The 23,813-nt window shown below is 40.2% G+C and overlaps 1 protein-coding gene across 5 annotated transcripts in view; it reads right to left on the bottom strand.

Moving 5' to 3' along the window:
- Window positions 1–23,415, bottom strand: part of KDM6A (lysine demethylase 6A) — a 192,183-nt gene extending 168,768 nt beyond the window's left edge. For all 5 annotated transcript variants that reach the window (XM_020783901.3, XM_020783903.3, XM_020783902.3 and 2 more), the window contains exons 1-2: window positions 23,105–23,415; window positions 22,741–22,804 (exon numbers count right to left, since the gene is read on the bottom strand). In XM_020783901.3, the coding sequence (XP_020639560.3) occupies window positions 22,741–22,804; window positions 23,105–23,268 (228 nt within the window). In that variant the 5' untranslated portion in view covers window positions 23,269–23,415. The remainder of the gene's footprint in view (window positions 1–22,740; window positions 22,805–23,104) is intronic.
- Between the last annotated feature and the right edge of the window lie 398 nt (window positions 23,416–23,813).

Here is a 23,813-nt window from a genome sequence, read left to right as displayed (position 1 = left end):
GAGCAGTGCACTAGCATATGCAAATCTTAGGTTCTAATTTACTGCTCTCCTCACAAGTGCGGATGCAAAACCATTAAGAGATGATCTCACATTAAATCCAACCCCCTAGATTAAGTTAAGTGTATTGAAAGAAGTCAAGATTCATGAGTCAACTTTAACCTTAGGGACCTGATTCCAACTGAAAACTATCTTCTCTGGCAACAGAACAGGTGTTACCAGCAACTGCCACGGAGTAGGGATGGTTGACACTTCTGGAGTTTCTTGCTAAAGATTGTTGGGTACAAGAATCAACACATGCATTTAAATACCCGCAGTGGCAGAAAACAAATTCTCCTCTAGCAAGAAGTCCAGGTAGGAGAAAAATCCATGAAGTACCACTGTTGATGACAGTCATACACAGGAAGCAAGAGCTATCAGTAAAAAAAATAGATTTTGAAGGATGATCACTTCCCAGAGCAAAATGAGTGATAGGACGACACAACAGCCATACTAGAGAATACAGATTACTCAGCAAATGCTTGCCGAGAGGATAGTCCATCAGCAAGTCAACAACCTGAGTGCCAAGCTAAATTCATGGGACACAGTGGATACAAGCAATGCTAATTACTAAAGGAGTTAAAATGAGCTGTTGCTCCATTCCTCTTCAGTAAAGCACCTGAAGGGTTGGCACAAATTGACAAGATGACCCTTTTGCAAGTGGAAAAGACACATAACTGTGGTCTCCAGAGGAGTTTCACCAAATATCTGAGCATTTCTAGATCTGCTAGGAGCTTCAGTGAATCTTAAATCCCAAGATTCAGTCAGCCCTATCCCTTCACATTAATGTCCTGTTGCTCTGAGAAGAAACTCTCAAGTACTTGTTTCTCTTCTCAATGATAGTGCCAGGATTTGCTTTTTTCACTGTCAGAAGGGTATATTTCAAAGAGACAGAAAGTGAGTCCATCCATGCCATGGCTGCCAAAATATGAATTAGGGACTTTATAATTGCTAATGTTAAGCAAAATGATTTTGAGAAACATATAAATATACTGTATTACATTCAAATGAGTTTAGGTTTAAAAATGCAACATTAATTACTAAGTATGTAATAAATGTTAAATTACATATAATAATTGTGATGATACTATTCTGCAGTTGCAATAGTTCACATCCACTTAAATCAGTTGGGTGTTAAGCTTGCCTAACTATAGCCAGATTGAAGGCAAAATGCAAATACTGTAGTATACTATGTCTTAACAGTTGTAAAATTTTGAAATGTTAGAATGACTGAAAAGAATCTATGAAGTCTAGTTCAGGACTTTAGTCTAACTTCAGATCCTATGCCTTTAAAATAAGGCCTGGATAGTTTTCAGACTCTTATTTCTCTACTAAGTTCTGTAGTGAGGAGACCGATGCAGAGTTCTCAAAAACCTGAAACTCATATTTCTTATGATGTTTCAGTGTTCCAGCATAGAAAAACACAATTCAACCTTATTTTTTTATTTTGTTTATAGACCACATGGCTGTTTTTCATTGTAAAAAAGAAGATGCTTCTGTTTACAAATCAGAACACTTTTCTAAGATGGTACAAATTCCTGTATTATCTTTATATCTTCGATATATTCTGAGAAACATTCATAAAAATGCCTTCACAAGATGTGACTACCAGGGCTACGAATGACAAAATGTCTGGTTTCTGGAATTGCTAAAATAATCAGTAAATGTACAGTTATAAATGGACTAAGAGAGTAGATGTAGTAATTAAGCAAGTAATTAAACAATAACTAAACTCTATGAGTTGCTGCTCTAATAAATAAGCACAAGGACTGGCAAAGACTACCGCAAATAAACAAGAGTGAGCTCTCCCAAACTCATCTCAGATTATTGCAGTAATGATACAATTTCTTTAGGAAGAAAACACATTTTTCCAAGAGCCTGGAGATTTGTATGCACCCTGTAAATCAGTCAGAAATACAGGTACATGGATCTCATGGAACTGGGGCTTATACTGGATTATTTAGTAAATTGGTTAGTTATTTTATTTTATTTATTTATTATTTATTTATTTATTGTGAGCAAGAGATGGGAAGTGTGCCGTCCTCCCCAAAAGAACAAGTCGAAGTAAATGAGGGATGCGTCGTTGGAGAACTGATAAACCCTGATGACATTGAAGGAGGGAATAATAAAGCCACAGAAGTGTTCTTAACAGAAAGTAGACAGGGGGAGGAAAAGGAGGAGCTAAAGGCATGGAGGTGGGACAATATAAAGGAGGAGAAAAGGGAGGGGTACAGGGCGTTGGAGCTGAAGGATGAAGCAGTGCAGACGAAGAGACAGGAGTAGAAAGAGATCTAGTGGCGAAATTAGTGAAAGACTTCCCCAACCTGATGAGTGGAGGAGGGTTACTGCCAGACCCATTGGACACGTCCAAGAAAGATAAGTGTGGAGCAGGAGGGAGATGGATTTCGGGGACAGTTCAGTCTTTCATGGTTTTGGAGATGAAAGGGACACCATGTGGTTCCCACCCTTATCTCCCGCAGTTGGAGGGGCAGCTAGTCAAGCACCCATGTTGCGGGACAACCTGCGCAGTGTTGAATGCACCCATACTGAACCCAGCGGGCAACTTTACCCCTGGAGTGAAGAAAGTTTGAAAGATGTTAAAGAAGATAAAAGTACCAGAGGGAAACGTTATCATGTGTTAACTGATGTTGAGTTGTTAGATCCATTTGGTTTGGGAACTGTTGATGTTAATCGGAATAAAGAACCATTGTTTGTACCTTCTGCGTCATCTCCATCCGTTCTTCCCATCGAAACTCCTGGCCCGCCCACACTCACAAAAGAACCCAATCACATTTCTTTTATTATTTATTATTTATTTTCTTCATGCATGCATGCATGCATTTTTTTAATGTCATCAGTCAGTCAGTCAATTTGTATCCTGCTCCATTAGTGTTGAGGCACTTATCTGGGCAGTTATAACGCATACAATAGAAAACAAAAATGAAGGTAGAAACATGAAAAGCAGCAACAATAACCCTAAAAACAGATGTCACCAACTAATCATATAAACCCAGAGCAGACGGATGAAAAAGGGATGGAGAAGAAAAGGCCAGGAGGAAATATACTGCTCAAATTGATAAGATAAAAAGTGCCTTGTTCCAATTTTTCACTCATCCTCTGAAACCAGCAACATAATCATTCATCCATTACCATTACTCTAAAATGTTGATGTAGAAAGTGCTACTGAAGAGTATAAGAGGCCTACAAAACAGTAACAATTAACACTACATGAATTCATTCATTATTGCATAACATATACTGTACAAACATTAGCAACCTTTGAATAGTCTATATTTCACAGCTTTAAAAGGGAGGAAGGATAATAATGGAAGAAAAGACTAACATTGGGCTATCAATCATGATGTCACCGTATTTTTCCATTTACAGTCATCCCTCGACTTACAAACTTCCTTCCGGAATGGATTAAGTTTGTAAGTCAAAAAGTTTGTAAATTGAATCAGCATTTCCCGTAGGAATGCATTGAAAACCAATTAATCCGTTCTGGCTGTTTTGGGTTCTTAGGTTGAGGAACGGTTTGTAACTCGAATCATTAGTTCCCATAGGAACTAATGCAAAGCCGGTTAATCTGTTCCTACCACTAGTGGCAGAATTTTTTTCCTTTTAACCCACGATGACTTAGGTTAAAAATAAGGAAAGAAAACAGGGAGGGAAAGAGGGAACAGACACCTTTTCAACAGAACACCTTGAAAAGGACCTTTTCAGCCAAGACAAGCACCTTCTGGGAAAATCAAGCACCTTTCAGATAACAGATCACCTTGAAAAGCACCTTTTCAATCAAGACAAGCCAATACAAGCACCTTTTTTGTGGGGAAAGGGGGCAGCAAAGGAGGGAGGGAACACCTTTTAAAAATCCAAAAATAAAAATAAAAATACAGTCTGTACAGCACTGTACCAGGCAATACCAGGCAGTACCAGGCAGTCTGAAGATTGTGTCCAAATCCACTCTCAAAACACTGGGAAGAGCAAGGAAGCAGACAGGCACCCTCTTCACTGGCCAATGGTTAACTGAAAGTTCAAATTTTGCACTTTCCCCACCCCCTGCATGTTTTTTTCAGTTCGTAACTCGAATCTAAGTTTGCAAGTCAAGTCAATATTTTTCTATCAGAGTGGTTTGTAAGTCGAAATGTTTGTACTAGGGATGGTTGTAAGTCGAGGGTTGACTGTATAAGACGACCCAAAATATAAGACGACCCCCCTTTTGTAACCCCAAATTAGAAAAAGCAGGGATCAAAGGGCTCCCTTTTTGCTAAGCCCCGTGCCTTGGCAAAAGACAAAGAAAGCAGCTATCAAAGTGACTGCCAGTTTTCCTTGCCTTTTGAGAAGGCACAGTGCTTAGCAAAAAGGAAGGGAGCAATGCCTCCCCTTCCTTTTTGCTGAAGCCCTGCGCCCCTTGCCTTTTGAGAAGGCGTGGAGCTTAGCAAAAAGGAAGAGAGCAACGTCTCCCCTTCCTTTTTGCTAAAGCCCTGCGCCCCTTGCCTTTTGAGAAGGCATGGAGCTTAGCAAAAAGGAAGAGAGCAATGCCTCCCCTTCCTTTTTGCTAAGTCTTGTGCCTTCACAAAAGGCAGTGGTAAAGAGCTGCCTTCCATGTATAAAATGACTCTCAATTTTTCTCAAATTATTTAAGGAAAAACTGTCATTTTATACATGGAAAAATACAGTATGTCTCCAGAATCAGGAGAGTGTCTCTATATACCAATTGTTGTAAAACACAAGCTGAACACTACGGTCCTTCTGCTTCTGCCTATACCACATACAATATATCTGCTTGGCTATGGAGGAATAGGATGCTAGACTAGATAACCTTTTGCTTGACACACAAAGACTCTCTTATAGATATTAGTTCCAATTACTACAAATGTATGTAAGCAGTCTACCAAGTCATTTTAGGAATACAGGAGGACTTATATTTGTACACTAAGACTTTTGTCCCCATTTGCCTCACTTCTGCAAATGGCTCACTTGAGTATCTGTAGCAATTTTCAATATAATCTCGGGAAAGGAGGTTTCAGAAGAAAAGCCAGTCTGAGCCATGCAATGGCCCAAATCCTCTCATGCAACTGTATGTACACAACCTGAGGTTCCACCTCCAGTAGGTGTGCAACAGCAGAGACAGAAATGCAATCTCTGAAGTGCTTACACCAATACATTAAGCAATTGGTCATGCTGGGGACACATGACCAATTAATTGTACAACTGCATGGCACAATAGCTTGCTTGGGACATTTGTAATGCTTGGGACATCCCTTGTAATGCTTGGGACATTTACATCAGTGTAACTTTACATTACACTGCCATAAACAGGATACAGGCCAGTATCATAAATTCACTCAAGATGGTCTAAATATCATAAACTCTATTTTGCCAAACGTTACATCCATCAAACCTGGGAATTTCCCAAATATAGCAGACAATAAACCAGGGGTCAGGGAACTTTTTTACCTTTCCCCCCCCCCAAAAAAAATTATATACGCCAACATTACCCTCTTGATTTGAAAGGAAAGAAATCATACATTATTTGAATTAAAAATATTATTGAATCTACACAGGCTGTATACCGAACTAGCAGGATGTACCAAATTTGATAAAGATGTGCACTATTTTTGCTGGAACACATTGCACTCCAGCCATGGTGTGGTACAGGGAGTAAAAAGGTGTCCAACGTGCATAACAAGTTGCATTAAATTTTTGCTAGCTCGCAGAGGATTTAATCATCATCAGTGGCTGCCAGAGTGGTGCTAGCAACGACATGCTTGCTAGAGACAGCCAACGCAGAATTGGGGAGGGGGCTTTCCCTACCACTTTAATCATTCTATGTGTGGTGTGCAAAAAGGAACAAACCATGCTAAAGGTCATGTCACCCATCCTGGTACCACAGCCCAATATCAAAGGACCAGTGTGCTTTTTTATCATCATCAATGGAAAACTCAGCAGTGGCCAGAGGACTGGAAAAAATCCATCTACATCCCAATCCCAAAGAAGGGAAGTGCCAAAGAATGCTCCAACTACCATACAATTGCACTCATTTCACACGCTAGCAAGTTAATGCTCAAAATCCTACAAGGTAGGCTTCAGCAATATGTGGACCAAGAACTCCCAGAAGTACCAGCTGGATTTCGAAGGGGCAGAGGAACTAGAAAATTGCTAACATGCGCTGGATTATGGAGAAAGCCAGAGAGTTCCAGAAAAACATCTACTTCTGCTTCATTGACTACGCAAAAGCATCGCAGAAAGTGAGGACTAAGAACCTCTTAATGAGGGTGAAAGAGGAGAGTGCATAAAATGGTCTGAAGCTCAACATCAAAACAACTAAGATCATGGCCAGTAGTCCCTTCACTTCCTGGCAAACAGAAGGGGAAGATATGGAGGCAGTGACAGATTTTACTTTCTTGGGCTCCATGATCACTGCAGATGGGAACAGCAGCCACAAAATTCAAACACGCCTGCTTCTTGGAAGGAAAGCAATGATAAACCTAGACAGCACCTTAAAAAGATACCCTTCCTCCCGCCTTAATTCAAGCTTTCTCTTTTGCTTGCCTGTTCTTTTTCATAGTTTTGAGTCACTCTCTCACTCCAGAGGAAGCAGTCATTCAGAAGCCCCGGATTGATTGATTGCCTGTCGCTAATCCACAGGTGCAACCAATCAAGGAAGCTTATCTCCGATCTCTGAACTAAGGAGGATTTACAAGTGCCCTGCTGCTACCAAGGAAGTAACAGGGAGAGAAGGCCTACATTTTGAGGTTTGGCTACAGAGGGTGGGGTGGGAGGGAGGGGGTAGCACTCTGCTCATTACCCCCAGGATTTTCACTTTTACCCCATTTGGGATAATTTATCCCTGTTCCCCGACCTATGCTTTAAACTAATGATGTGTCACTGAAGACTTAGATCAAGATCATCCACACTATGGTGTGAATGTGAAAGCTGGACTGTTAGGAAGGTTGGGGGGAGGCAGACAACAATTGATTCATTTGTAATGTCATACTGAAAAGGTGCTCAGTGAAAATGATGGACCAGCAGAAGGACAAGCAAGTGAATGGTAGATCAAATCAGCTCCCTGGATAGTTTAGTGCATTGGGAATACGGCAGAAATGATTAGTTTGACCCCCAATTCTTTCTTCAGAGAAGAGCCAATCCAAGCCGCTTTGGGCAAACTGCAGTCTTAGAGAACAGTGGACTAGTAAACCACCGAGTACTCTACACTTAATCCTAAAAAGGGTTCTATAACTCAGAATCAACTGAAGTGCACATGACTGAGTCAAGCCAGAACTCTCTATAGAAGCAAAAAGACTGAATTGAAGATATCGTAATTAGGACATACCATGAAAGGACAAAACTGACTAAAAATACAAAGGAGAAGGCCTAATAGATGATAGATAAGACTCAGAAGAGAAAGCTTTTAATGTGTATAAGCTCAGTACAGCCGTCAATGACAGGATCTCTTGGAGGCTACTAACTCAAAAGGTCACATAGGTTGGAAGAAATTTGTTAGGATATAACAATTACCATATTTTTCCATGCATAAAAAATATACAATTTTTATTTATTTATTTATTTATTTATTTATTTATTTATTTTATATCCCACCTATCTAATCAATTAAGATTACTCTTAATATACAATATACAATATAAGACAATAAAATCTTTAGACTAAAAATTGAAGGTCAACTTATAAACGAAAGCTGAGGAGAGAACAAAACAGCCCACAACTTGCCTCTGCAAACAGGCTTTCTTCAATAACGAGGCTTAGTTTCCTACAGTCTGGAGACTTAGCTTCCTCCAATCACGAGCCTTATGTAACTGACGTCAGCTGAAGCTGAAGAAACCAACTGCAACACATCTCGTTGGATGTGGAGAATGTAGGCAGTGCTCAGATGCAACAGGGACAGTACTGGTATGTAAATATTACCTAATTACTAAATAAAAATGTATTATTTTATTTTATTTTATTTTATTTTATTTTATTTTATTTTATTTTTATTTTATTTATTTATTTATTTATTTATTTATTTATTTATTTATTTATACCCCACCTATCTAGTCATTTCGACCACTCTAGGTGGCTATTATGTATTAAATTAAATTATGTATTATGCTTAAAATATTGGTTTCTTAATTTGAGGTTAGAAAAGTGGGGGGTATCTTATACATGCGGCATCTTATACATGGAAAAATACGGTGGGTTTGCCAGAAGTTAGTGAAAATTGTCTTCAGCCTACCAAAAAGGAGTCCTACAACCTAGACAAATGCAGCAGCCACAAAACTGATTTCTCAGCTAGGTGAAACAAAATTGTTATAGTTGCTGCCTGTCTCTTCTTCCTTCACTGAGAGTACAGCCATTGGTAAAATGCAGCAAGGCCTAATGTTGTCGGCATTATATTACCGTGTTTCCCAGAAAATAAACCCTCTCCTGAAAATAAGCCCTAGTATGATTTTTCCAAGATGATTTTAATACAATTCCTACCCCAAAAATAAACCCTAGTTAAGTAAAACCGCACCCTTCACCAGGGACTCACTGGGATCCTCCAAGCCCTCCAGAGAGACTTAAAACGTCTTTTAACCCTCCTCTGATCTGGCTCCCTCTTTGGGTACTGTTGGCTGGGCCACTGCCATGCTGAACCCTCTCCTCAACTGGGCTTGCCGGCTTTGGGCCCCCACCTCCCTCCACACCAATGTCGCTCCCTCTACTGCCACCATTGCAGCTGCCAACGCCGCCACCGTTTTCTGCAAACCCAGCGCCTCCCAGCCACAGCAGGAGCCTCAGCCCAGACACTGTCCCTGAAGGAACCCAAGCCTTACAATGGCACCTCCCGGCACCGGCAGCGGAGGCACCCCTGGAGGAAGTGGCTCCAGGTACATTTAAATAAGGGGAAGAAGAATGGGAAGGGAGGTATTGAGAAAGGGCTAAAAAGAAGCCAAACATCCAGGGAATTGGAAGGATGGGAGGCATGGGGGGGGGGAGGACAGGAAAGACAAGGCTAGAAGCTCCTGAGCTCAATCTTGTGCTTGCTCCTGCGGATTGAAAAGAGGACTTCACCAGGCGAGGAGAGAGAAAGAGAAAGGGAGTGTGTGGCTCTGATAAGTGGTGCTTGTAAGGTCTGCCGCCAATTGGGTGCTGCAGCACCCGGAGGGCGCCCCTCCCAACAAGAAGAAGCTGGCCAGTTTCCCCTTCTGCACAAGCAGCCGTCAGCCGTAGCTGTGTCAGCACCTTGCGTGGTGCCCGCTGGGTGACTGACCCACAGTGGGTGCCCTTTCTGCCTCTCTTCCTCACTTCCCTCCCCCACCCCGTGCCACGACCAACACCATCTTCCCGCTCTTTTCCTTCCCGGTTTGCTTCTTGCCGCCGGTTTGCCTCCTCCTCCTGCATCATCATCATCTTTTTCTTCTTTGTGTCCTCTTGGCCAACTGCCCTTCGGCATTGTGTTGTAACGGACATACTTAATGCACTTGTGTGTAGATTGTTGTACATGAAAAAAAAAATCCCCTGAAGGTAAGCCCTGATATGTTTTGTGGGGCAAAAATTAATGTAAGACCCTGTCTTATTTTCGGGAAACATGGTATTTTCTGCTGCTACCTCTATAATATATCTCTATGACTGTGACAAGGGGCTGACTAACTGAAACGGGAATAGTGTAATCATATCAGTTACCTTCCAGGATTAAGAAGTTTTAATCTTAGTTCTGCAGAGGTGGAAGGGACCCTATGGATCATTAAATCCAGCCCATCATGGAGGCACAGTGGGGAATCAAACTCCCAACCTCTGGCTCCATAACCAGATGCCTAAACCACTGAGCTATCCAGAAGGTCACAGCTGTAATTCAAAACGGTAGGGAAGCAAGAGTTGTCATAACATTGGTTTGTTTACTCAGAATACCTACTCCATAGTTTTCAACTTTTTCTGAGCAACATTCTTATCATTTGACATTTTTATTTATTTGTTATCTCAGAAATATTTATCTTACTTCAAAATAGGGAGAAAAAATCAAGTTTCTCCCCCTTTTTCTCTTGATACATCAAAGCAGAATATATTAGTTATTTATACAATGCAACTCATTCATAGATTAGCTAGTTTTAAGTCCCATCTAATTAAATGTAATTTTAAAAAAGTAGTCCTCTTAGTCTGTGCAAGCAGACTTTTAAACTGTCTTCACCCCCACCTCTTCTCCCTCTCCTTTATGCCCATGCCTGTCATCCATTTTCTATCTCCTGGAGAAATGTTTATAACCTAAACCAAACACAAGCCACAAATCACTGCATGTGAGATGTAGCCAAATACCCAATTCAGAAAAAAAAAGACTTTTAGAGCCAATGAACAGTCTGTTTTGCTTGTATGTTGGTATTTAAACCAGCATTTCATTTTTCCCATATGTGTGATGAAGCAGATTTGTCCACGAAAGCTAACATTAAAATATAATAGTCTTTAAGGTGCCACGTTTTTGTCTTTTTTGTTTTATTTTGTTTCTTTGGATTTTATCTAATTAAATGTTACTTCACAACATGAAATGTATACAAGATTGCAGTCATACAGACCATATCTGTGAATGCATGCTTATAGTCAATATGCTAAAATTTTATAATTACATAGTAGCTCAAAACAGAAAATGGTAGCTATATAATCATCACAAAATGATGCAGGCAGCTCCGAGGTGGATGTGCCAAATAAGAAATTTTTGTGTGCTAGAGACCTCTGTGTGTGGAACGACACACAGAGAAACACACCATTACTGATATGAAATCTGTTTGTCTCTAGTCAGAATATGAAGACATAAAAGCTTGCAATACCAATTTAAATTTGTCAGCCAAGCTTTCAGCATTCCTCATGTGATATTCTCCAGTTTCAGATTTTAAGACAATTACAGGCCTTCCCTACTCCCCTGGCACACTGAGAAGCATTTCTGAGATGGGGATGGAGCCCAAAAAGCTCTGAATAGTAACCAATCCCTTTTACATAAAAGTACTAATACTATTCTAAGACTGTTTTTGAAGCTCACTAGAAACACTTGCATGTCACCCACATACCTCCTAGGAAGGCTGTGAAACTAGACTGGATTCTCCTGAAAACAAAGACATATTTTCTTGAGGACGTTATATGCAGTAAAGCAGGATGAAAACTGGGTAGGTTTTAAATGTGTACTAATATATTGCAGATGATCAATTGTTTACTATTGTAAATAGATATTTTATTGTTTGGAAAGTGACTTAGAATATTGTAACTGGCAAAAGTAGATTATCTTGCATTTAGCAACTACAACGTATTTAAGAACTTAGGATGACTAATGAAGAATTGTTGAGAGTAAAAGAAGAATGAACACTGGAGGTTTAGAAAGAAAATGGTATTTGTGTTAGAAGAAACACAGTTTGAGGCAGAAACAGATGCAATTTAAACTGCTCATTAAATCCAAACATTCACATTGAGGTAGATTTCTGTAACTGTGCTTTGTTTTTTTGTTTTGTTTTATAAGAACACTCTCTACAGAAACTTTGTTATAGCACATACCTTTATATGCTCTCACATTTAATAATAATCAAAAGGAATTTGAAGAAGGGGGAAAAGAGGAAGAAGAGTAATTTAAGATAAGGCTACTGGAAGATCTCAACACTATATTCTAAAAGGCAAAATACGGAAATACCTTTTGGCATTTAGGAAAACAATTAAGATTGCATAAATTCATTCATTACTGTACAAGGAATATGCATAGAACTTAATCATTTCTTAATAATCATCTGAATCTCATACTGTTCCACACATATTATATCAAAAACATAATATTATACCATAACATAACATATAATTAATATAATATATAAGTGTCCTTCTCAATAATTACATGAGGTATCCTTGACAATGTGTGTACTTCATGAATTCACTCTAGAGAGGGGCTCAAACAGTTAGTTTGGTCGGTGGCCACACAGCTGATTTGTGTTTCAACACCCTGCCCCCTCTGGCACTCCTCCCAGCTTACCTGCCTTGCCTCCTCTGGGCACTGCCGCTGAGTGGGCGCCCCCTCCCGGGGCTGTAGATCAGCTGTGCATCCATCAGCCAAACTGACATGCACCACTGGTTCATGCTCATTTCTAGTTCACTGTATATGAACCAATCTTACAATTTTTTTTACAATTTTTATTTTTTACAATTAGAATAAAACAGTCACCTCAAGCAGTGGAGCACCATGACGAACAAACTGAGTTGCTCCTCCCAGCAATGTGACCACTTTGCTCCTCCCATGAAACTACAGTATTTATGCATGCTGCCTTGCCTTGTCTAAATTTCCTTCTCCCTGTGCTGCCATCACTGCTACTGCTTGCTTCTCTTCTTGTTTGCCTCTTCTGGCATACCTTTGCACGGGGTTGTTATTTCACAAAATATGTCATGGTGGCAACTTTTCTCTTTTTTTCCCCAGAGTAAACAGACAGGCAAGATAGGGCAATAAAGCAGTAACAAGAGGAGGAGGAAAAGAATGAGGACTGTCACGTGGCACCAGCAGTGGGGCAGATGGAGTGGAAGTAGTCCACATCCAGCCTCAACCAGTGAAGAGGGCTGAGGTCACCACAGACTAGCATAGAATCTTGTTTAGCAAAGAATTTAGCATGCAAGAACTCCCAACAGGCATCAGGGTAACTTTCTTTTCTAATAGGCACTAGACTGGAGCTTGATCTATCCTTTGCCATGTAGCATTTCAAACCAGCCCTTCTCTAGGTGTGCACTATTTAAGTGTAGATCTGGCAGAAGGAACTCCCAGAATGCAGACTTCTGGGATCTGGAGTTTTTTTTTAAAAGGTGCATCCCTAATTACAACTCTGAAACTCTAAAATCTGCGTAGTACACTACCCATTCAGTCACCACTATTCTGAAACAATGCATTTTTGGAGATGCTAAAAATATTAGTGCAATATGTTTCATACATCTAAATGATAGGAACAAAAACTTTTAGCCAAAAGATGCTTCCAATTCAATACTTCATGCAAGAGAGATTTTACAAATAATTAACTTGTGGGTAAAAAGACATCTCTTAAAATGAGTTCAGCATGTTTGTCTATAATTGAGAATAATCCTATACACACCATCTTAAATTATGTTCTATTTAGTTAAATTGGCCTATTCTCAAATAGTTTTATTATTGAGGAACTTGTGTAAATCAATGTTGAAAATGCTTTCAAAATCACAGGACCACAAAACTGCAAAGCTGGAAAGGACCCCAGTGGATCATTCAGTCTACCCCTAATAATGAATGAATGCACAGCTAAAGCATACCCAACAGATGGCCATAAAATCTGTTTAAAAATCTACAGTACTACGAACAAGAGTTCACCACCTTCCAAGGTAATATGTTCCACTGTCAAACGTTCCTTAGTGTCATGAAGTTTTTCCTAATGCTTAGTCATAATCTCCTTCTAATTTAAATCCACTGTTTCAGGTCTTATCCTCTAAGCAGGAGAAAAGCAGCTAGTTCCATCTTCCATGTGACAGGCCTTCAGGTATATGAAGATGGCTATTGTATCACCTCTCAATCGTCTCTTCTCCAGATTAAATATACAGTGGTGGCCCACTGGACGATTACCCTGCTTGATGACGAATTAAGCAACGTTGAAGTTTTCGCGATCGCTTTTGCGATCGCAAAACGATGTTTAGATGGGGGAATTTCGCTTAACATTGATCGGTTCCCTGCTTCGGGAACCAATTTTTCGCTTTACGACGACCAGCAAACAGCTGATTGTCGGGTTTCAAAATGGCCACCAGCTGTAGAAAACGGCTCCCCGCTGTGTTAGGGACGGATTCCTCGCATTACAGGCACTAGAAAATGGCTGCCGTATGGAGGATCTTCACTGGACGAGCAGGTATTTCACCCACTGGAACGCATTGAACGGTTTTCAATGCATTTCAATGGGTTTTTATTTCACTTGACGACAATTTCGCTCTACAGAGATTTCGCTGGAACGAATTAACATCGTCAAGCGAGGCACCACTGTACCCAGCTCCCTCAATAGTATGTGTCAAGGAGCTTGATTTCCAGATCTTTTGCCATATCAAGTTATCCTTGTCTTGGTACATTCCAGCTTGCTGATATCCCTCTTAAACTAAGGTGCCCAAAGCTGGACACTATAATTCAGGTGATATCTGATCAATGCAGAAGAGGATGGTCCTATTATTTCCCTTAATTTGAATAATATACTTCTACTGATATATGCTAAAACTGCATTTGAGTTTTTCCTCACAGTTAGCTTGTTCCTGATTAACACCGCTAGACCCTATTCACACAGATTGATATCAAGCCAGGTGTCACACATCCTGTATCTGTGACACTGATTTTTTCCACCTAAATGCATAATTTTACATTTATCCCCATAGAAATTATTTTTGTTTTTGCCTAGTTGACCACTTTCTTAAGATCATTTCAAATCTAGATTCTGTCTACTGAAATATTAGCCACCCCCACTACAGTGTGGTGTCATTTGCAAATTTGAAGACTACTGTCTTTATTCCTTCATCTAACATATCTAGAGGAGGATACCCAATAAAAATATTAAACAATACAAGGCCCAGGACAAAATAGTAGTGCACTCTATTTGTCACATATCTCTGGGATGACAAGGAACCACTAGGAAGCACTGTTTGGTTACAGTCCATCAACCAGGTACAAACCTACCTAACATTTGCATTATTTACCCACCTTTTACACCTATCAATAGAATATCACTGGGAACCTTGCCCAAAACATGACTGAAATGAGGATACACTATATCCACTGCTTCTCACAACCTATCAAGCTTGTAACTTTTTTAAAAATGTAAGATTAGTCTTATTTCTGAGAAACCAATGCTAGCTGTTAGTAAATATTGTATTTTTTCCTAAGTGATCACACACTGAATATTTAACAAGCTGTTCTTGAATTTTCCATAGCATCAAATTTTTTCTCCTTTTGAAGATGGGGACAACATGCACCTATGTTGATATGTAAATGTTGCATAATACTTCTCAAAGTTCCTTAACAGGGGCTTTCCAATTACACCTGCAAATTCCTTAGTATTCCTGCATGCAGTTCATCTGGCCCCTGACATATGAATGCAATAAAAGCAGCTGAGTATTTGCATGCTACCTCTCTTTACCTAATTTAGGATGCAACCCCCTTAACTGATTGTTTGAATTAGCAAGCATAGGGGAGAGGAGGAATCCATAACATGTTCCAAACATCCTTAAGATCTCAAGGCATCTATTGTTGAAAGTACAATACAAAAGGAACTACAGCAAAATACTGTAGTGTGGACACTCATGTTTAAAGTTCCACTCCACCAGTTATGCCCTCTTTCCAGATGCTCCATTCTATTTCACCTCCTCCATGGTCCACCATTCTGTTCTGTGAACACTTAAACATAATTCCAAACCTGTTCATATATGCTCCTCCTCATTTAGAGTATTTTATGTTCCAAAGTCTATAGACACCACTCCTGGCACTTGGAAATTGAAACCAGTATTGATATACTTAACAGGTTAAGCATGTAACAGAATGATGGAGCATGGACTACACCTCTACATTCCATTCCCCACCTCACTATGCTTTTTAGTTTTCCCCAAAAACTTTAATTTAGCAGTAAGTGGCTACTGAGCATTTGTTTGGTAAAGGGCATATGGTATGAAAGATGATTCAATTTTGAGCCTTTAAAGATAGTATGCCAAACTGCTTCATAAGAAACATTCAGATCAGAAAGAATGCAGGTGGCAGAATTCTCATTCCAAGGTGCTTCTCCCTACCACTATATTGGTTCACTCAGAGAAACAAAAGGTCTGGAACAGGTATCAGCAATATTCTTATATATCCTGTGTCTTTTTTTTTTGATGCACACATAAGGACATATGTATAACTGTATTCTCCTGCTGATATATATTCTTTGGCCTACATCCCTTCCAGCAGGAAATGGAAATAAAAGAGGAGTCAAAGGGGGGAATAAGAAATACAGAGTTCCCTTCCACATATTGCTTGTCAGCACTTTCCTCTCACTTCCTTCCATTTCATATGTGAGGAACAGTTCTGCTTGCCGCCAAACACGTAAAGATTGTAGCTGATGCCCATTCTCCTTCTAAATTGTCTGTTCATCAGATTAACCTCCAACCATTGCTATGCAAGATCCAAAAGAAAAAGTAAAAGACTAGGAACAAATTACGCCTCTCTTCTGTTAAGTGCCACTCCTTCCACAAATAAGGAGAAAAGGTCTTTAAAAAACCTGAGTTCCCTGATGATAAAGTCCCATTCATACAAATGCGTTCCAATCCAGAGCATACAGTTCTACCGTTTCCACGAAAATAAGACCTAACCTGAAAATAAGCCCTAGTTTGATTTTTCAGAATGCTCGTAATACAAACCCTATCCCAATAATAAACGCCAGTTAAGTGAAACCCTGCCCTCCACCACTGTGCAGCAAGCAGAAGACGACATGACTGCATTTAAATAAATGTAAATTGTTGTACATGAAAAAAATAAAACATCCCCTGAAAATAAGCCCTAATGTGTTTTTGGAGCAAAAATTAATAACCCTGTCGTATTTTCGGGGAAACACGGTACCACGATGAAAAAAGGATTCAAGAAAGCTGTTAACTCTGGCAATCTCATCTTGTACTCCTATCCATACACCTCTGTAAAATTAATTAATTAACTAACTAATTAATTAATTAATTAATTAATAAAACAAACAAATAAATGACAACATGAAATCTGCATGCATTTACAATCCATTCCACCCTAATGAATTTTTAAATTTGGTAAATGTGACCATTCTTTTGCTTGATTTGTAATCTATAATCTTCCCAAAATCTAGAATGCAAAGTTTTCATAAATGAGTATACTTGTAATAGTTCATTTTGGTGGCAGAACATAGGTTGTGTACATGTGTTTTTAACTGAAAATAGACAGAACTATTACTAGTCACAGGTGTTATCCACTGCAAAGTTGGGTGACGTGGTCTTCAGATGTTAAAATAACAGAACTGTAGAGCTGGAAGGAACCCCAAGTACCACTGAGTCCAACCCCCTGAAAAAGCAGTAAATCCACAACTGAATCATCCCCAACAGATGGCCATCCAAACTCTACTTTAAAACCTGCAATGAAGGAATACCACCACCATATAAGACAGTCTGTTGCAGGGTGAATTTGATTTAAATCGCTATTTGAATTTTAAAAGCTGATTTTTTGACAATATAAATTTTTAAAAATCAAATTTTTGTTCTCTGTGTTTTTTAGGTGTGCAGTGATGTAGTCATTTGGCATACAAGCTTAAGCACAAGGGGTCTAACTAGACATTAAGGAAAATGTATACTCCTTGGGATTACCTGCATTTTGTCGGACAACTGGCTTTTCTCAGAGACACGTGCCTCGGCAATAAAGACATGCAGATTAAGCTGTTATTTATTTACCTTGCAACAATCAATCACAAAACAAAGCACACTAAGTAGAAGATACAAAGATGAAGAAAATCACATCCTTTAAAATAATTAATTTCTCATCACTTTTAAGAAGTCCTCTTTCAACTGAAATGGGGTTACAAAACATTTTAAAGGAAGTGAATCCATATTAATGCAATCAAATGATGCACACACAAAATCCCTCAGGGACTTTAAATGTGTACTCTGCCCACCAAGGAAGAAGGGAGAAACCAAGCTGACATATTCAAGCTGTGATGCCACAGTACAATACTCTCTAAGCAATGTCACAATGAAAAACCAATTCTGATCTTTGTGACGCTCACAGAGATTTACATATATTCCAGAACTCCAAAAAGCATATAAATATATTTCTGTAACTAATCACAGGAAAGCAAATACTACAGATCACAACACTACCAATACTTTGAAAGTAAAATATATTTTTCTGATTACATCAAATATTAACCAAGCCACCAATAAAACATTCCACTAAAATTAACCATCTCCACAAACTTCAGCTAATTATTAGAATGAAATTAGAAAACAGGATATTAGACATTATTCAACTAAAGAGCAGAAGAGAAATGCTTTAACTGTTCCAAGCATAATGCTGTTTCAAAACTTCATATCTCTTGAAATTCCAACAAGTACCTTTTACCTAAAATATTTGCTTTTATTATAACTGCATTTTGACAATAATGTATACAATTGCTCGGCTTTTATGAGGAAAAAAAACAGGAAGTAGTACATCTAGAAATGCTCATGCTTTAACACCAGCCACTTCCAGTACTTATACAATACTCCAAACAGCATGAATAAGCCTGCAAGATAGTAACTGAAACCCCGTTGCTTAAAGCATAAGTCGTCACTGCAGCAGGCCCACTGAATCTGTGGGATTTGGTGAGTCAAGTCCTCCATAGGTTCCACTAATTAAATAGATCTACTCCAGTGGCAACTCACTATGCTACACAACAGGATTTAAGCCAATATGTCTTTACTCAGAAATTATTGCAATGAAAGGTCATGTTTCTAAGTTAATGCAGGTACGATGGGACCAAAAAGTTGTAGCTGTTAGCCAATATGTTCAATCATACTTATTCTAAATAAGGGAGGTTTGCATTAAACCAAAAAGTGCACAATTATCTCAGTCTATATGCATTTAAGCCTATGAACATACATCTTGAAAATGTGCACAAATATATTATAAACATGGAAAATTCCATCCTAGGCTCTGGAAAGTTCTAAAGACATCTGCACAAGCAAATAACTAACCCATAGTTGTGAATCAAAGACCACGAAGACCTTCTTTCTTGATATATTATCACTAACTTATATGTCACTGTGCATGACCATTAAGTGCAACTAGAGACAAAGTTGCCTTGTGCTACAAAGAAAAGCATGTCATGTATGTTAATTTGGTCATTAGTCAGATTTCATCCCAAACTACAGAGATAAGTATTTTTAATTCTAATTTGGAAGAAATATAAAGAATAATGTACTTTACCATAACTGTTACAACATTTTAGTTGGTATAATAGCCAATGATGTAACGAATTTTATACTGTAACTCCTATATTGAATTGCACATTGGCCATGATGACCCAACATAATGTTGACTAGAGATCATTCTTTTGATAAACATATCATTTAAGCAAGAATTGTTGTACCTATGGAAAATGATAGATAAATGGTTCTCTCATTTTTAAGGCATTTATATACAGCATTTGGCTCCAGCACTCTGTCACATGTATCTTTCAGAATACTGAGTATAACAAAGTAATTATTTCTTCTAACCCAATAGTTACCTACTGCTCTACAGGTATACAGAACCAAGAGTTAAGAACCAAATTAGCAATGCCGGAAGCTATTAGCCCACAAATGAATAAGTATAATTCAGAAGTAATTTTTGTTATTATATCATCTAACCCCTATTAAGCACAGAAACAGATGCTCTATCCTTATACAAAGTAGCGTATAAAAAAACCCACTGTATGGAACACTTACAATTTTTCTATCACCCCCTTGAGTCAAATAAAGATGTGGCTGTAAACATTAAACCAGACCACAAAGTTGTACGCACACTAGTACTGCTCCTGGTCCAAAAATTACAAAACACATGAGCTAATACTGCTGCCTTACTGTGACAGCCTAAATGCATCCCACACAGAAATTTTAGCAAAAAGTCACAAACATCATAGTTTAAGCATCCACCTTGCTTCTCAGTTAAAACAGCATTGTTCCTAACTCCAACAAGAACACTGCTGTGCCTCAAAGAAAAGCACACCTATTTGTATGATTGTGAGATAATATTATGCTTAATTTCTAGGATACAATACACCCACAAAACTTATTTTTTTTAATTTTTTGGAAAAGTATAAGGTATCAACACAGAGGCAACATTATGTTTACACAACAAGGCTAACTTATTGGGGGGGGGGGAATCAAATTGTCCTGCAATACTAATTACACTGTAAACCAGGTCCCACTGATATGACAAATTCACATGATCTATTATCTGTGGCAAAGAACTTCAGAATGTTAAGCCATAAGAGACAGTATTACCATGGATCAGAGCACAGCTGGCAATTTCTAGAGGTTCCCCACTTCTTACTCACACACTTCACCCAGCAGCCATATATTTAGACAGAATTTATCTTTTGATACAAGTCACAAAATTGTATTTTCCTAAATTTGTCCACTACAATGTAAGTTCTTCTCGATCCATCTAAAATGATTCTATAACCTTCATCAGAGCAATAAATGAACTAAGAAACCAAAACTAGACCAAAGTGACACAAGGACTCCAAAACAGCTAATTAGATTGTGGTTTTTAAAAGCTGCCACCATTTGGAGCAGGATGGGGAACATATGACCCCTCTAGATGTTATTAGATTTTAGTATCCATGTATACCAACCAGCATAGCAAGAGATGAAAGTTGTAGCCCAACAATATTCGTAGGGGCATAAAGGATAGAGGATAAAGTCCCAAATTGCTTTCTTCGCCATTTATTACTTTCTGTTGAATTTTGATTAGTTCCACCAGAATCTTTACATACTTGGAACCTCTATCGCATACCTGCCTTCAATCCACCTTGACTGGATTTCTGTTACCTCAACAACATTCCCTGCGTGAAAGTAAGTGATTCATTCTGGAGAGTAAGTCTGAGTTACATAATGTCAGAGCTATCAACAGAACCATCCAGTTGTATCAAATACCCTAGTCTTTAAGTCTTGCATGGCTGTTAAACTATACCCACCTAACCAAGAGAATGCCTTGCTGAATTCCAAGGACTTACTTCTGAGCAGACACTTATAGGACTATTCTGTTAATCTGGCTTAAATATTCAGAAACAGTGATGCAGATCAGTGAAAAGTGAGAAGCAGAAGTTCAAAATATACTTGAAAATAAGTACACAACAAGAATTACATGATAATTTCTGGCATTCTGCTCAAGAGACCAACAGTCATTGGTAACAGCTCAGATCTTGGCTCACTACTAATATCTTTGAATTCACAAGGGTTACGCATACACAGATCAGAGCAAGGATAAAAATCCACCCCACTAATGTCAGAATAATTCAGGCCTACAGTTCCATACAATAGATGCAGTCATGAAAAACAGAAAACGTTTTGAACAATGAGCATCCACAAAAGCAAATATATTAGCTATATGTGCACATTTTTTGAAACTCAGAATATCACAAGTTATTTAAGCTGCTGTTATTTACAGACTTATACCTAACACTTTAAATAGAAAATTCTTACTTCTTCATTCCAACTTTCATCTTCTGCCTTAAAGCTAGCTGTTTTCTTTAAACATTCAAATTCTGATAACCCAATATACCATGTTACATAAGAGATTTCACTAAAATATCTGGTAAGGGCTCCATAATTCATAGAAGCTCCCTATTTCTAACTGCAATAGTAAACAGAACATCTACAGTAAGCAGAGCAGAATGCCAACCTCACACACAAAATCAAATTTTCAAAAAAAATAAATCCATTCTTTGTACTAAAAGAAATTATGTATACATGCATCAGGATCTAAAGTAGACTAATGACTTCAGTGTGCAACATTATTTTCAAAACAAGGAAATAATATCATTTACATCTAACATAGATATAAAAATGTCACAATGCAGAAATGTTGGCTTTGCCAACATTTGATGGGTCAAATGATCTATTATTATTACAAAATAACTGTTAAAATTATATAGACAATTACCTTGTCAGAATTGGATTCTACAGTCTTTGTCAGAGGCATATGGAGTGGCAGCTAGATGTGCCACAGGTTGATAAAAGTATGTCCACAGCCCTGCCTATAAAATATTCTATTCCAGAAAATCAAGGAAGAAAACTCTTGACAGGCAAGTGGAGTTTGCCTTTACAGCTGCTAAAAACACAGAGTTCGGTTGATATGCATAGTAATTCCTACTATTTATTTACCAGTTTACCTTCTCCCACCCAATTCTTTCTCCTCCCTGTCCGGCCATCTTGGGCTGCCAACAGCAGCCATTACTTAACTAAATGACAGGACCAAGAAGTTTTTACAGACCCAATATTGGCTTTAATAATCCAAGATGACTACCACCACAACCAGCCTGTTCTCTAATTCTCTGACAAGACCTCAGACATCAGAGGAACATGCATGTTTGAGAGATGATGGACAGATAAGAGAATAAACGAAATCGTTGGGGACTGACTCCTGAAAGTGACACAGTATGGAAAGGAAAGGGCCGCATTTGATCAACACCCCTTTCTTCCTCCTGATCTGAATTCAATCAAAAAGGCCAACTACAGTCCAGGCTTCCCCCACCAGCAACAGTAACGACGGAAACGGCTAAAACGAGGAGGAAAACGGGCTCCACACTGGAAGCAAAGGAGTAACGTCCGATCTCCTGATCATTCTCAAAGGTTGTTCCGAGCTGGAGAGAGTGGGGCCCGATGCGCAGGCACTTTCTGTCCTACTTTCGGACAATGCCCAGAAAGTGGCTAAGACAAGCTTTCAACGCCACGCTCCTTGCTCAGCGCGCCAGAGAAGAGCCGAACGGTTCTCGTCGGAAAGCCAGGAAAGAGGTGGCGGTCACACAGGGCAGCTCCTCGGCTACGAAGTCCTCCTGGCGAGCCTTACACGAGCGCGGTGTGACGGTTTAATTCCACTGCGCTCTCTGCTCCCTCACCCGCAGCCACCGCCACGGGAACGAGAGGAGGAGGAGGGTGGCTCCCTCCCTCGTCGTCGGTTGCCTCCTCCTTCCCCCACCCCGGTCCCCTTACCTTTAACAGCAAGGCCTTCATTCTGGCGCCATCTTCATGAAGCCTCAGAAATCCAAAGAGTCGGCTGCAGAGGAGGAACAGGAGGGAGAGGGAGGTTGAAGAAAAACAGCCACGTCCGTGAAGTCCCCACCAGCACAGCCCACCCCGCCCCAAAGAGACCGCTTCCTTCGCTCCCTCACATTCGCCGCCTGGCACTTCGGCCCAAGAGCACCACCACACTCACACTCCGCTCGCTTTTTCTCTCTCTCCCACTCGCGCACACACACATACACATATACACACTCACACTCACTCTTTCGCACACCGCGGGCGGGCGAGGGAGAACACCGGACCAGCCGGAACCCAGCGGCTGCCGTTCGGGTACCTGTCGAGGCCAGCGAGGACTTCTCTCTCCTCCGCTGTCAGGCTGGCGAAGTCCTCCTCGCTCTGGCCGCTCGTTTTCCCCGCCGCCATTTTCTTTTCCTCATCACCGAAAGAAGCAGTAGAGGCGGCGGTGGCGGCGGCGAGCGACACTCCACACGATTTCATGGAAACGCAACGTAATTAACTCACGATCGCAAGCCCCCCCTCCCCGCGCGCCCCCAACACCCCCCCAGTGCCGGGCGGGGCGGGGTGCCCGACACACACACACCACCACCACAACTTTTATTACAACAACAACAGCCGGCAGGGAGGGGGAGGGAGAGGGAGGCGGGGGGAAGCCCCGCTGCTCGGAGGAGGAGGAGGACGGAGGGGAGGGAGGGACGGAGGGAGCCCCAGCGCTGGAGACGGGGGGGGGGGAGAGAGGGAATGGGAGGAGGCGGGGAGGGAGGAGGAGGAGGAGGAGAAGGCGGCTGCTGCTGTTGCTGCTACTGCTGGCGGTGACGGCGGCGGAGTAGTGTTTACATCGCTGCTGAGCCGACAGCCCCGGCGGCGAAGATTGAGTGGAGTCGGGGTGACAGGGGCCCGCGCGCGCCCGCGCGGGGTGTATTTGTTGCCTGTACAAACTTCCCCAGCAGCTGCACAAAGTTGTTGTAATTGTGTCACACAGCGAACCCCACGCCGCCACCGTGACCCCCCTCCCCACCCCGCTT

The sequence above is a fragment of the Pogona vitticeps genome, chromosome 3 (genome assembly GCF_051106095.1).
Source record: "Pogona vitticeps strain Pit_001003342236 chromosome 3, PviZW2.1, whole genome shotgun sequence".
Taxonomy (NCBI): Eukaryota; Metazoa; Chordata; class Lepidosauria; order Squamata; family Agamidae; genus Pogona; species Pogona vitticeps.
The sequence above is the reverse complement of the archived record's forward strand: the minus strand, read 5'-3'. Positions and strand labels throughout refer to the sequence as shown.